This window comes from Dromaius novaehollandiae, chromosome 1, assembly GCF_036370855.1.
Source record: "Dromaius novaehollandiae isolate bDroNov1 chromosome 1, bDroNov1.hap1, whole genome shotgun sequence".
Classification (NCBI taxonomy): domain Eukaryota; kingdom Metazoa; phylum Chordata; class Aves; order Casuariiformes; family Dromaiidae; genus Dromaius; species Dromaius novaehollandiae.
The window spans coordinates 115,808,748-115,821,206 of NC_088098.1; the positions used below are offsets into that span (position 1 = coordinate 115,808,748).

General features: G+C 38.7%; 1 protein-coding gene across 2 annotated transcripts; it reads right to left on the reverse strand.

The window, feature by feature from the left end:
• Positions 1-631: 631 nt before the first annotated feature.
• Positions 632-11,958, reverse strand: CCT8 (chaperonin containing TCP1 subunit 8). Of its 2 annotated transcripts, XM_026103610.2 has the most exons (16): positions 11,802-11,958; positions 10,304-10,394; positions 9,627-9,706; positions 8,246-8,395; positions 7,810-7,990; positions 7,068-7,129; positions 6,264-6,401; positions 5,671-5,849; positions 4,621-4,687; positions 4,431-4,518; positions 4,206-4,321; positions 2,931-3,002; positions 2,593-2,757; positions 2,077-2,196; positions 1,543-1,631; positions 632-872 (listed from the first exon to the last, which is right to left on the reverse strand). In XM_026103610.2, coding segments are annotated over exons 1-16 (1,659 nt in total). In that variant the 5' UTR covers positions 11,862-11,958; the 3' UTR covers positions 632-871. The 2 variants fall into 2 exon arrangements, with proteins under 2 accessions (XP_025959395.1, XP_025959396.1); XM_026103611.2 differs by lacking the exon at positions 1,543-1,631.
• Between the last annotated feature and the right edge of the window lie 501 nt (positions 11,959-12,459).

A 12,459-nucleotide genomic window follows, 5' to 3' on the forward strand; every position in this document is an offset into this window, starting at 1 on the left:
AGCCTTCCACTCCCTTCTGGCTGTGAAAGAGATTAGTGCTGGCAAGAGTAATAAAACACTTGATTATTAAGTGGCTTGAATTTCAAATGCAGTTCTCCCTTTAAACTTCAAGACACACATGCTGTTTACTTGCCCATAAAAATTCTTTACACAGGACTCCACATTTTCCCCTTATGCTCATTTAAAAGATTCTAGGACACTGTATGATGTGCTCAATGTTTCTGAATAGCTAACTTTTCCCTACACAGTATTTATTTTTAAGGCAGCTTAACTGTGGATGCTAGATGCATTTATGCACTGTCACATTTTGAGAGCATGGGAACTCTGGGAGGGTGACAATGAATTAGATGCATGTAACAAAACTGAATAAAGGCATGGACCTGTTGCTATGCTTATTTCTTTCACCTCATTTGACTTTGTACACTCAAATATTAGCAAGGAGCATAGTATTACAGCACAATGAGGTCCAGGATAATAGATAAAAATTTCCAGAAGTTGCAAGTTCTGTGCACTGGGCCTACATTCCACCTCCCTCACCCACCCACATACTTTCATCTCCCCACAAAGACCTTCACATTCACATACTTAGTAACAATCACATCAGGCTTAGCTCAAAGAAACTGACAACATATTTATAACGACAAGTGCATTTATTGAAGTATTTGAAGTTCTGCACTCTACTGGACATAGTCTCATAACTTAAAAGGTAAGGGAGAAAAGCATCATGACAGGCCCCAACCAGAATATTACAGAACTCATAAAACCATGTCACTTTAAAAGTACAGTTAAGCTCTTCAGTCATTTTGGTCTTCATCCCAGTCTTTCTTTCCTGATGGAGGCTTAGGACCACCAGCCGGTTTTGCCATGATGATCTTGAAGGTAACAGAGAGATAGAAAAAGTAGAGTTAGAATCAGATTTCCCCCCCTATATGATGCTGTCAGAATTCACTAAATTCATGCTGTTTCTGGGCTCCACACTTACACCATTGAATATTATCCACCTAATTGATTCATAAATTAGGTATTTTATCTTGAAAATAGCAGAAGCTGAGCCCTGATGTAAAGTAAAAAGACAACTTTTACCTCATTTTTGCATGCAATTTAGACTTCAGTTAGTCTAGGGAACATGTAATGCTCAACTAAGCTAGCCAGTGACTGGTTTACACAATGCACACTACAGTAAGCATAAGAAGAATTATTAGCACTGTTGCTTTGAATTCCTGAGTCTATAAACAACATGCTTTTAAAGCAGTGTCCACTAGTCACACCTTGTTAAAGGTACATTTGTTGCACTTGCTGCAGTGACAATACAAGTAACATACCACTAAAACTGCGCTTGGCTGTCTCTCAGTGAAAGCTTGGTTTTAGGAGTAAGATTCATTTGCAATGGCACAAATAAGTATGCTTACTGTTATGTAGTTATGACAGTAATGTTGCACATGTGCTCTTAAAAAATACAGATCAGTCATGTGATTGTCAATATATTCATGCATGCATTCACACACATACTTCTCCGCTGGAGAAACAAAGCTTACTGCATACTATTTTTCAGGTTCATCTTTCCAGTCATCCTTATCCCAATGTCCTTGTTTAGGGGCTTTTGGACCGCCTGCTGCTTTTGCCATAATAATCTACAGAAATTTTACATGCAAATATATTTTTGCTAAAGTTTCACAAAATACCATACAAGCCTAAGACTTTTCTCAGTAAGATTATAACCTCTGTTAAATGGGATTTTCATATAAAACAACATACAGGATTTTCTTGTGATAAATTTCATTCCTAGAAAAGTTTGGGTAAACTTTTTGGACATGGTTTCAAGTGCTATCAATTGCCAGATCTTAAAAATGTAGCATGTACAGTGCTTCTATGGAAATGGCAACATTGCACCATTCCAAAATACAAGTTTTTGAATAGAATGCTACCATTTTTCAGCAATAGAACTGAGTTTTCAAACATCATGTTTTATGCCACATTCTTCCAGTATTCCGGCATTCAAGTATTTTGCATCAGTGTTCTGCATATCAAGTTAAAGCAGAGATTTCAATTTAGCATCCATATTACTTTTAAGCTTACCTGATCCACCCTTAGAACAGTCACTGCAGCATTTGTAGCCAGCTTGATCCCCCAGCATTTTCCAAGGTATGTGTCTAATACACCAGCTTTCAACATATCCTTCACAGCAGCAGCTTCAGCCTGTCAGACAAGAGAAAAAGTGGTTTTCAAAGTCTTCTCATGCTTCTACACGTAACCAGGTTTTCAAAGTTACGCGTTTAGAACAAAACGTAACTTTTCTGATCTGGTCTTCTTTCAGAAAACCTTCATTCCTAATCCACTGCAGGAACACAAAACAAGTAATTACTAAAAACTTACTTTTCACTGTATTAGTTCAATCTCTCATTTCACCTCCTACATAAGGCCGCTATACTACAGTGATTTCAACTGCCTACTGATGAAATTTTAAAAAGCTATTCTTCTAGACTGTGCAAGACAGAGCTCTGATAATTTAAAATTAATCTAGAAACACTTCATACTGAGAATCACTTATAATCCTTTGTTTCTGAGCACCACGTACTGTGTCAGACTATTTACCTCAATATCAAATCCAACATTTTTGTTGCCTTCTTGATGCACTGCATAAAGTTTGGAGATGACTTCATTAGCCTTTACTCCAGAGTTTTCTGCTAGTGCTCGAGGAATGGCTTCAAATGCCTCAGCAAACTTCTTGATGGCATATTGGTCAAGCCCGGGACATGTCTAAAGTGAAGTCAAAAACCATTTAGCTTTTTAAAATGAACACAAAGAGGACCAGAAAGGTAGGGAGGGATGTGTGCATGTTCACACTTTTTATATGTATCTTAGTAATATATATGCATATCATTTAACATATTTTATATATACATAAATTCAAAAAAGAAAAAATGAGGTACCTCTCCGTAAGATGTGATCTGTTTGGCTAATTCAATCTCTGTTGCACCACCTCCAGGAACAAGACGCTTATCCTGTGAACAAAACGTCCCATGTATTTCTTGAAGCAGCACACGACTTTTACTTTTAGAATTTAAATACTCTAGCAAGAACAATGCAATAAAACTTTACCCATGTAGACTTATTAATCACTACTTCAGAACAAATAAACATTAAGAGCACTGTCACCAGAATTGACTCTTTCATTCCGAATGTCTTTGAGAAAAAAATAGCTTCTTTTGTTAAAAGAAAAAAAAAAAAGCTTTTCTTTTTTTTCCTCTGAAAAAAAAAAAAAGTCATTTTAACTCACAACTTACTAGGAATAAAACTCCTAGACTTTCTGATCTTTAACTGTTAAACAGTCAGGAAACAGCATGTAGGAAGCCAATCTACTGTACACTGTTTTAAGGTTAATATGTCAACAGGTATCAGATTTATTTTTAAATTTTTAAGTACTTTGTGTATCTTTTGGCAAGCCAGCACTCACTCAAGAACTTTCAGACTTTCTAAACAGAAGTCATCATCATAAATCAGACAACCACAAGAGCACAATGTATGTCTGCTTCTGTACTGTAAAGCAACTCTCATGTGTTGGTATGTAGAAGATACTAAGTGTCAAATGATAATTTTTATGTCACCTTTTAAGTACATACAACCTTTTCTTTTCTTTTTTTTTTTTTTTTTTACCAAAAAAAAAAGCTCAAGTTCACAAAAGCTAATTACAAAACACTGAAGAAATAAATTATTCTATTTATAAAACCTATCAAGGGTACATGGAGGAAGTAAGTCTTGTCACCCATTAACTAGAAATATAGTCTGTAACCAGTCAGTTCCTCCTGATCCCCAGCAAAACAAAAAACAAACCACACACACAGCTTTTTCTTCTGTGTCTGGTTTCCAAGGAACATTACAGAGGGTTTGTGGAAGTGGTCAAAGATCTGACTGCCGTTAGAAAATGGTGAAATGAACTTATCTTCAAAGACTCGCGTCATAAACTGAAAAACTGAAAAACTGAGTTCAGTACATGCTGGGCACAATCTTTTATGTACATTGTATTCACAAGGGTGGCAGCATCATACTACACAATCTTGTCTATGCTTCAAGGACACTCCTAAACTGACAATGTAAATGCCAGCTTACAGCCTGTGTACCATGTGATGAGTGCAAAGCAAGCAGTAGACTCGCCTCAAACTGATCCATAGCTCAGTTGTGGCAACTGAACTGTTCAGTTCACTTACCCTTGTGAGTACTTTGAAAGTATTTACACCATCATCCACTGCTCTTTCTATATCATCCATCAGATTGTCTGTAGATCCACGAATGAGTATGGTAGATATGGCACCATCCTCCTTTTCTGTTAAGAAGGACATGCTCATTACTGAATTAAGTTTGTTATATGTAAAACATTCATGAGTATCGTACCTGTAGAATAGTAGCATTAGGACTTTATAGAACATACATACCATGCTTAAACACGACAACTTGTGTATCCCCAACCTCTGATAAATATACACTATCACAATGACCCATTTCTTCTAGGGTAGGGGGAGTCTGGAAAGAAAGAAAAAAAAAAAGAGAGAGAGAGAAAGAGTCAAAAGAAGAACCTGTTGATAAAGCTCTCTCTATTCCGCTTCTCATTTGAAAACTGCATACCAGTCTGGGTAGGGCTGTTGCACCAACTGTTTTGCATAGTCTCCTCAGATCCCATTTTGAGTTCAACCTTTAAACAAACAAAAAAATAACAAGAAGTTTCCAGAAGAAATGTGAACACATTCAAATTAGTATTCTCTCTGTAACTTGGAAACATTTTGTAAATTCATGATATCAAAATTTAAGGCATCGAGCTACAGAATCCACTCAGGTATTTTTTCCAGTTATAATCACATACTTTCAGGAATTCTACAGAGATTTTTCTCCAGCTGTTTAAAGTAGTAGTTAAATTAGACAGAAATAATCAAAGTTCATCTTACATCATGTAACGCTTGAATTTATCCTTACAACACCTCTGTATTAGATTTCTAATCCTCTGTTTTGCATGAGATCACAGTACCATGTTCCCTTTCCATAAGTTCAGATTTTTCAGACACCAACAATCAAGTATAGTTTCCAACAGAAAAGGACCACTTCTCTGCATGAGATGGAAGAGATGCCATCAAAATGTAACTCTGATGTTTCGCAGAATGCTTTTCAAGGATGTATAAACAAGCCCAATTTATAGTTAAGAAGATTTAAGACTCATAAAAATTATAGGAAAGTATTAAGAGTTAGTTCTTCCATCCATCAATACATTAGCAATGCAGGGAAGCATATCTTACATCACTGGAAAACTATTACATGTAGACTGTGGCCAGGAAGAACCATTATGGTATAGTCTCATCTTACCTTTGTGGCCACACAACCCCTCTCTACTAAATCCGCAAATTCTAATTCCTTGACTTCAGCTGAGCTGGAAAGGCATTTACACCATTTTAACAGTACTACATACAGAAGTTACTCCCCAATTAGTTACCACATAAAGGTGAAGTGCTATGAAAAAACATAAGCTATGAACAAAACCAAATTGCTGCTAAGGTTTTGTTCCACTGGAAATCCAAATGGTCACCAACACTTTGCATTCAAAGTAGTTAGAGAGGCAAGAATCAATATGGTAGGCGCACTTCATAAACTTCATAGATAAATGTTTTACACTGTTTTAGTACTTACCTGACTAACATAAGGTTGTATTTGTTGGCATAATGAAGTGCCATGTCTGCCACTTTGCCACCGGTTACTATTACATTTGCACCAGTATCAGCGATAGCTTTGACTTGCAAGTCCATCAGATTTTCTTCTCCCTTACTGAAATTCATCAGTTCTTCAGCATTCTTTATAAGTACAGTGCCCTAGCAAAACAAATATATTATCAATTCAGTGTTAACTACATACATACTTAAAAAAAAATAACTTATAAGACAAACCACAGCGTCAACCTATTGATAAAACAGGATGGGTTGAGGTTATAAAACTGGCACATTTCCCAAGCAATGGAGTAGCAAAAGTCAAAGAAAGACAGTTCTAGCATTTCTAAAGACCCCCAAGCTTCAGACATTTTAGCATGTAATTGGCTCACAAGTAAACTGTAAAGCAAAATTAAGTTCAGAAGATTTCTACGAACTTTTTTTAAACTAATGAACTGATTAACAGAATTAACTCAACTATAAATATTCTTGACTCATGGTGATTAAGTCTAAAATAAGAGATTTAGAACTGCACATGATCATAAATAGATACAAAACGTATTTGGGGCTTCTACATACCTTAGTTTCAGTTATCATACCATCAAAAGGGCAAGAATAGACAGCTATCTTCGCATCTTTAACAGAGGTAACATCTCCTTCAGTTTCTTTTTTAAAAACCATGCCATGCAGTACTGATGAAGCACAAATACCAGCACCCTGAAAGAAGAGAAATGGAATGGAATAAAGTCACACTACCGAACACTTACTGTCAGAAAGCTGCACTATCCTTAACAAGAAACAGTCCTTATATTCATTTGAATGCAATTAAGTTTTTGTTTTAGCAGATGAGACATGCTGATTCAGCAACATCAAAGATTGTCTTATGGGTTCACCTCTTAAGATGAGCTCTCTGAGAGCACCGATTACAGCCTGTAATGTACACTTTCTCTGCTCAACTTTTTACATATTCATTAGCAGGGAATAAGAACAGTCAGGGGAAATTCATATTAGATGTAAATTTGCTCCAATTCTACAGGCCATACTAAAGCATAATAACCCATTGACAAAAACAGCATAAGACCACTACTGTTCTTCTAGCCTGCCTCTTAGCCTGATCATGTGAATACTTCTAAATCAATATTCCACTGTATAATTAACAGATCTAAACCCTCAGTTTTCATGATTCCTGTTCCTGAAACCAACTACTGAACCCAGAAATATTTTAAAACAAGGATCAGCTTCCAGAACTTAACTATGCATGCTACAACTGAACAGAAATTGGAATAGAAAAGACAGTTTCAAAGTTCAAATATCTAAAAATTAACTCTCTTCATTAAACTTTTGATCTTAACTCTATAGTAAAGCTAGCTATGCCCAACTTACCACAATTTTGCACACTCTGATATTGTCAACATTGAAATGACCAGAATCAGGGAGAATAGAAACTGTTTGAAAATAAAAAAAAGAATTTGTATTGCTTAAAGTAAAATGGTGCCACAAACAATGCATAGAGTTTTCTGAGTATTAGAATTCAAAGATTTGAACCACCTATTTAAGGCAATTATAACCCATTAAAAACTTGCATCAAGAGATGAGCAGAAATTTTGTTTTTACAATATAAGAATCAGAAAGCCACATTTATTCAAGCTAGTCAGTTAAACTAAGTCTGAACATCTATTTAAACAAGGGTTGAGTCTGACCCAGAATATTTTGGGGAAACACTTAAACTAGACACAAAGATTATTTCTTGAGGTCTCAAATGAGATATCCACTACTCATTACAACTACACACTCTTGCTTTCATTGTTCTGTGGCCGAGACTAGCAAACAGCTTCTCTAAAGTATAATGCATCTTCCTAATGACAAAAAAGATAAAAAAAATCTGTTTCTGCTTGAAAGATAAATCTAGTAGCAAGCTATTTCTATAAATACTTACTAGAAAACACAGACCTTATCTGAGCCACAACAATGAGCATGAGAAAGAAAAAAAGATACACTCATTTCAGAGCCTAGTTTAGCCTGATAAACTAACCATACCTTTTCACCTTATATGAAGATATTAGTAATGATTAAAGTACAACCTACACCATTTTCTAGAAGCATGCACACAGTCTTGCCCACTTACCACAGGCCTGCGCAATAAGTTTTGCCAGAAAATTTTCATTGCCGTACTGTTTACTCATCACTGAAGTGTGCAACAAAGATGCCACTTCTTCAACATCTCGAAGGTTCTTTGCAGAACAGCACACCAAGTCAGGAATAATTTCGAGGGCTTTCTTGCAAGCTTTTTCATAACCTTCAATCACCTGTGCAGCAAGCAACAGAAGTTCACTATACCACATCATTATACATTCATACTGTGTACATCTCCTCTTGAAAGGGCCGTAAAACTTAGACAAGTGAAAAAGCTCACAAGCGATGCAATCACATGCAGCAAAATATATACTATTCTTCTGCATAGATCTTTATCTAAAAATCAGTTTAGAAGGAAACACAGCATTATACTGACCAATAACCATCTGAATTCAGGCTACATCGATCATAATAATAAAATAGCTTGCCTCTGACACTGATAATCCCATTCTCAGAAGGTCCTCTGCTAACTCCAGAAGGACTCCAGCAAACACAAGGACAAAGTTTGTTCCATCTCCAACTTCTTGCTCTTGCATGTGGGAAGCCATCACAATCATTTTTGCAGCAGGATGCTGGACCTTTAAAAGAAGTCACATATCTTACTATAGCTGCTAACATCCCACTCAGACTACATCTCTAGATTTTTTCCTGCTTCAAATACAAGCTCTTTGATTTCAAGTTATATCTAAACATACCACAAATGCACAAGAGAGAGCAGCATAGATTAAGTTAACTGGGTAATTTCTATAGTAAACAGAAGTACTACATCTATGAAAATTTCACAGAACTTAACAATTCCTCTTCAACATAAATTACACACCCTGGTTACTTGTTTTCTGCTATTCTGACAACATGCAGTGGCTTCACAATCAAGTTTTGCAACAGGAAAGTAGTCTGATGTTTTGACCTTCAAACTGAGCTCATACATGCATAACTTTTAATTGGAGATCTACATTGTGTTAATTCTAATGCTTTGCCATCTGCATAGAGATCAACTGTTTTCTCTTTCAAAGAATTGTAATAAAAATACATTATTCTTGAATATATTTAGAGCGCCTATCATCTTATCCCAGAAAGTGGCATGCAAGACTCATCAGATTAACTAGTTTGCAGATATTTTTAAAGAACTGAGACTTGCACATTTTTTCCCACTTGTGCTGAATACAAACACAACACATTAAAGAAATGTACTTAATACCACTCTGAAAACAGTTTCGCATTTGCATTGCTTTCTTGCTGTTATTCTAAAATACTATTTCTACCAATAAACACAGAACTAAGAGTAAAACATTACTGTGTAGCGATATAGCTATTATGATGGTAAGGGAAAAGTCAGGACAGGTCAGTTTTTCCATAATTATTCTATCACTTAATTCACAAAAGGATGCTGCTACAGCCCCATACCATATACCATACTCCAACTACCATGTTCTAAGCCAACAGGAGAATATGGCCAGCACCAGTATCAGGCGATTAACAGCTATTTCATTCAGTGTTTTCCAAACATTGTATTGTTTAGACATATTCTTCTCTAAATCTACACTGGTTTGGGTGAATACAGGAAGCAGTTACTAAGCATCTGCGACTGCTTAATGCTGCTTCACAGAAGTCTACTTCTCACCTGGAGATGGTCCATTTACTTTACACACTCAAATTCAGTGAAAACTTAAAAGATTTACAAAGTGACATACGTATGTCATCAGGCAGATTGACGCAAATTTCCTTATCAAAATTCAGAACTGTAGTGGTCCATACTAACAGAAACACTAGTTCAGCATAACTGAAATCTTCCAAAATAAGGAAGCTTACCTCCAGCTCTCTCAGGATAGTAGCAGCATCATTTGTAACAAAAAGCTTCTCCAGATGATTGATAACCATTTTGTTCATTCCTAAGGGGGAAAAAAATATTTATAAAGTGTGTGTGGTTTTGTATACAGATACTGGTTCATAATCAGATTATTTTAGGTATACCTTATGCATTAAAATGTTAGTCCTATTTTGTAACTTTTCAGGAGAACCTAAGAGATACTTAGGTTTGGGAGTGTTACATTAGGAAGAAATCATTCGTATCTGAATTAACAGCTTTCTCTTCAGAAATGCTCATACATTATCTAATTAAACAATATGGGGAGTATCTTTTATTTTGGTATGTTTGTCAGAACACAGCATGGTTATGTTCATTATGACTATCTGCCCAGTTATTGTTCCTCCTTTAATTTTGTATATCTTCAGCAGTATGTCTTCACAACAAAAAGGATACGATAATTGTACAGAACGGACAAAGGCAGTTTCACTACAAAAAAAAAAGAATCAACTAAACAAAAGCTGTAATCTTTATATACGTCAAGACTGTATTTAAGGTTCAATAGCAAGTCCAATGAATTTCTTCAAGAAACAAACAGGTGTTTCTTCTTCAAAGTAGGATTAGCTTTTAAAACATTATCATTTTTCTCAAAAGAATTACAGTGATGTTAGGATTTATTTACCATTTGGTCCATAAGCTGTACGAGTGGTTTGAGCAAGTTCTTTGCATGCCTGGATGTTCCTGTAAACAGCTTCTTCAAGTCCTGAATAATGCTAAAAAGAAAAATGTTACCAGCTTGCAAAGGGACAAGGTTTTGTAAACATACTGTTTTAGCATACACTTTTTATTCACACCTCTGTATTCCACAGAGATAAATTAATTCTGCTCTTTTTTCACTATACATGCATGATATGAAAAATAATGATTCAGGAAATATTTGTGATTGAGAAGTTAACCAACTCAGCTTCCATTTGGAAGCCTTACCAAAAAAAGGGATCCCCAGAAAGAGCCTAAAGAGTAGGGAAACAGTGCTGTGCGCTTTCTTTCAGAGAGGAGAGAAAAGTATAGGCAGGTATTCTGTAAATACAAAACAACTCAGGGGACCAAGTGCTTCCTTGTTTTGTGAAATACAGCTCCTGCTCTTCTGCCCTTGAACATTATATTAAAGAACGAGCATCTGTGCTATTCAGCTTCTCTGCTTCCCCTCCACATATAACATATATATAAAAATATGCTGTTCCTCTACCCTCATAAAAGATTCTGGAAAGGAAATAAAGGACTTCCTGAGTTGCCTAATCTCCCTTTCCATCCAATTAAACATCAACATTCATAAGTTTCTGGTTTTTTTCTTCAGAAAAAAATAAGATAAGGTTATTTTCTGTCAGCTTTCTCAAACTAAGCTTCTGCTCTATCAGGCATGTTCCTTGACAACTGTCAAAATGTACGTTTATTAAATTGGTTTAATGTTAAGTATAATTATATAGAAAATACTTGGTTACTTCGCAGTACCTCCTTACAGACAAAGAAACAGAAAACAACCAAAGAACATATACAGCAAGCAGCCAGGCCACTTCAGAACTGCTCCAGCTATAGGGCCCGGTTGCATTTCACTGACCACCAGCTACAAACGCACCCTAAACAAAGCGTCCTCCTGAAATCATCCTCAAAAGAGAGACACGCAGCGCTTCCCTAGGCAGTCAGCGCTGCAGGCGACATAGAGCGGGGCGACCAGGAAGCGGCCCAGCCTGCCTGCAGTTAGCGGCACCGGGCGCCCCACCGGGAGGCGGGAACGCGCGAAGCGGCTCAGGGAGCGGCGAGAGGCAGCGGCAGCGCCCCTGGGCCCGGGCGAGGCGCCCCGAAGAAGGGAGCGATTCCCCCCCCCCCCCCGGCAGAGTTTTCTAGAAGACCGCGTGCGCCAGGCACCGCCCCGTTCTCTCCCCCGCGGACCCGGCCGAGCGGTGCCGGCAGGGGGGCAGCAGCAGGCGCCAATGCTGGGGCCCGGAGCCGCCGGGCGGGGAGCGCCAGGCCCCCGCCCCGCCCGCGGAGAGCGTGGCGCGCCGGGCCCGGCCGGCCTTCCAGAAGCTTCTCCGCGCCGCCATATCGCCCTTCCCCCGCGCTGCCGCCGCCGGGGAGGGGGCATAGGGCGGGCAGCAGCAGCGCCCACCCGGCGCCGCTCTCACCTTCGCGCCCTCCTTGAGCATCTGGGCGAAGCCCGGGGCCTTGGGAACGTGCAGCGCCATCCCTGCTCCGCTCCGCCCGGCCAGCCGCCGCCGCGCGCCAGGGACGACGGGAGAGGGGGCACCGCGCACGCGCGCCACGGGCAGGTGGGAGGAGTTGCTCCCCGGGAAGGTCGATCGGGGAGGAAGGGCGTGGCTGGCCGGCCGCGGGGAGTTATTGGGCGCCCTAACGGCCGCAGCGGGCTGGGGCCGTGGTGCCCCGGTGCCGCTTCTCCTCCGGGTTCGCGGTGGGGGCCGTGAGGGATGCGGTCCCTCTGGCGGAGCCCTTGCCTCTCTGCCGGGAGGGCTTCCTCAGGTCCGGGTCTCATAAAGCTTCAGCTAGTCTGACGCCTTTCACTACTTGCAGTGCGGGCTATGCAAGTCAGAAACCCTCTTAACTGAGAGCTTTATCCTCAGATAAGACCTCTGAGTTTCTAAAAGAGGATACACATTATAGAAAGTGTAATATTTAGAGACTATTAGGAGATGACTGGCTTTTCCTTTGGCTTTGTGTTTTGCTTTATGTAAATAAAACCAAAATGGATGATACATCTGACTTACGCAGTATTTAAACTGACTTATATTTGTCATTTTATTTAAAAAGAAAAGACATCCAAATCAT

Excerpts from the sequence above, each read along its gene's own strand:
- CCT8 (XM_026103610.2), bottom strand. The coding sequence starts at position 11,861 with ATGGCGCTGCACGTTCCCAAGGCCCCGGGCTTCGCCCAGATGCTCAAG. Across the intron at positions 9,707-10,303 it reads TACAGCTTATGGACCAAATG|GAATGAACAAAATGGTTATC; the intron begins GTAAATAAATCC and ends TTTCCCCCTTAG. Across the intron at positions 5,850-6,263 it reads GTATGATAACTGAAACTAAG|GGCACTGTACTTATAAAGAA; the intron begins GTATGTAGAAGC and ends TTGTTTTGCTAG.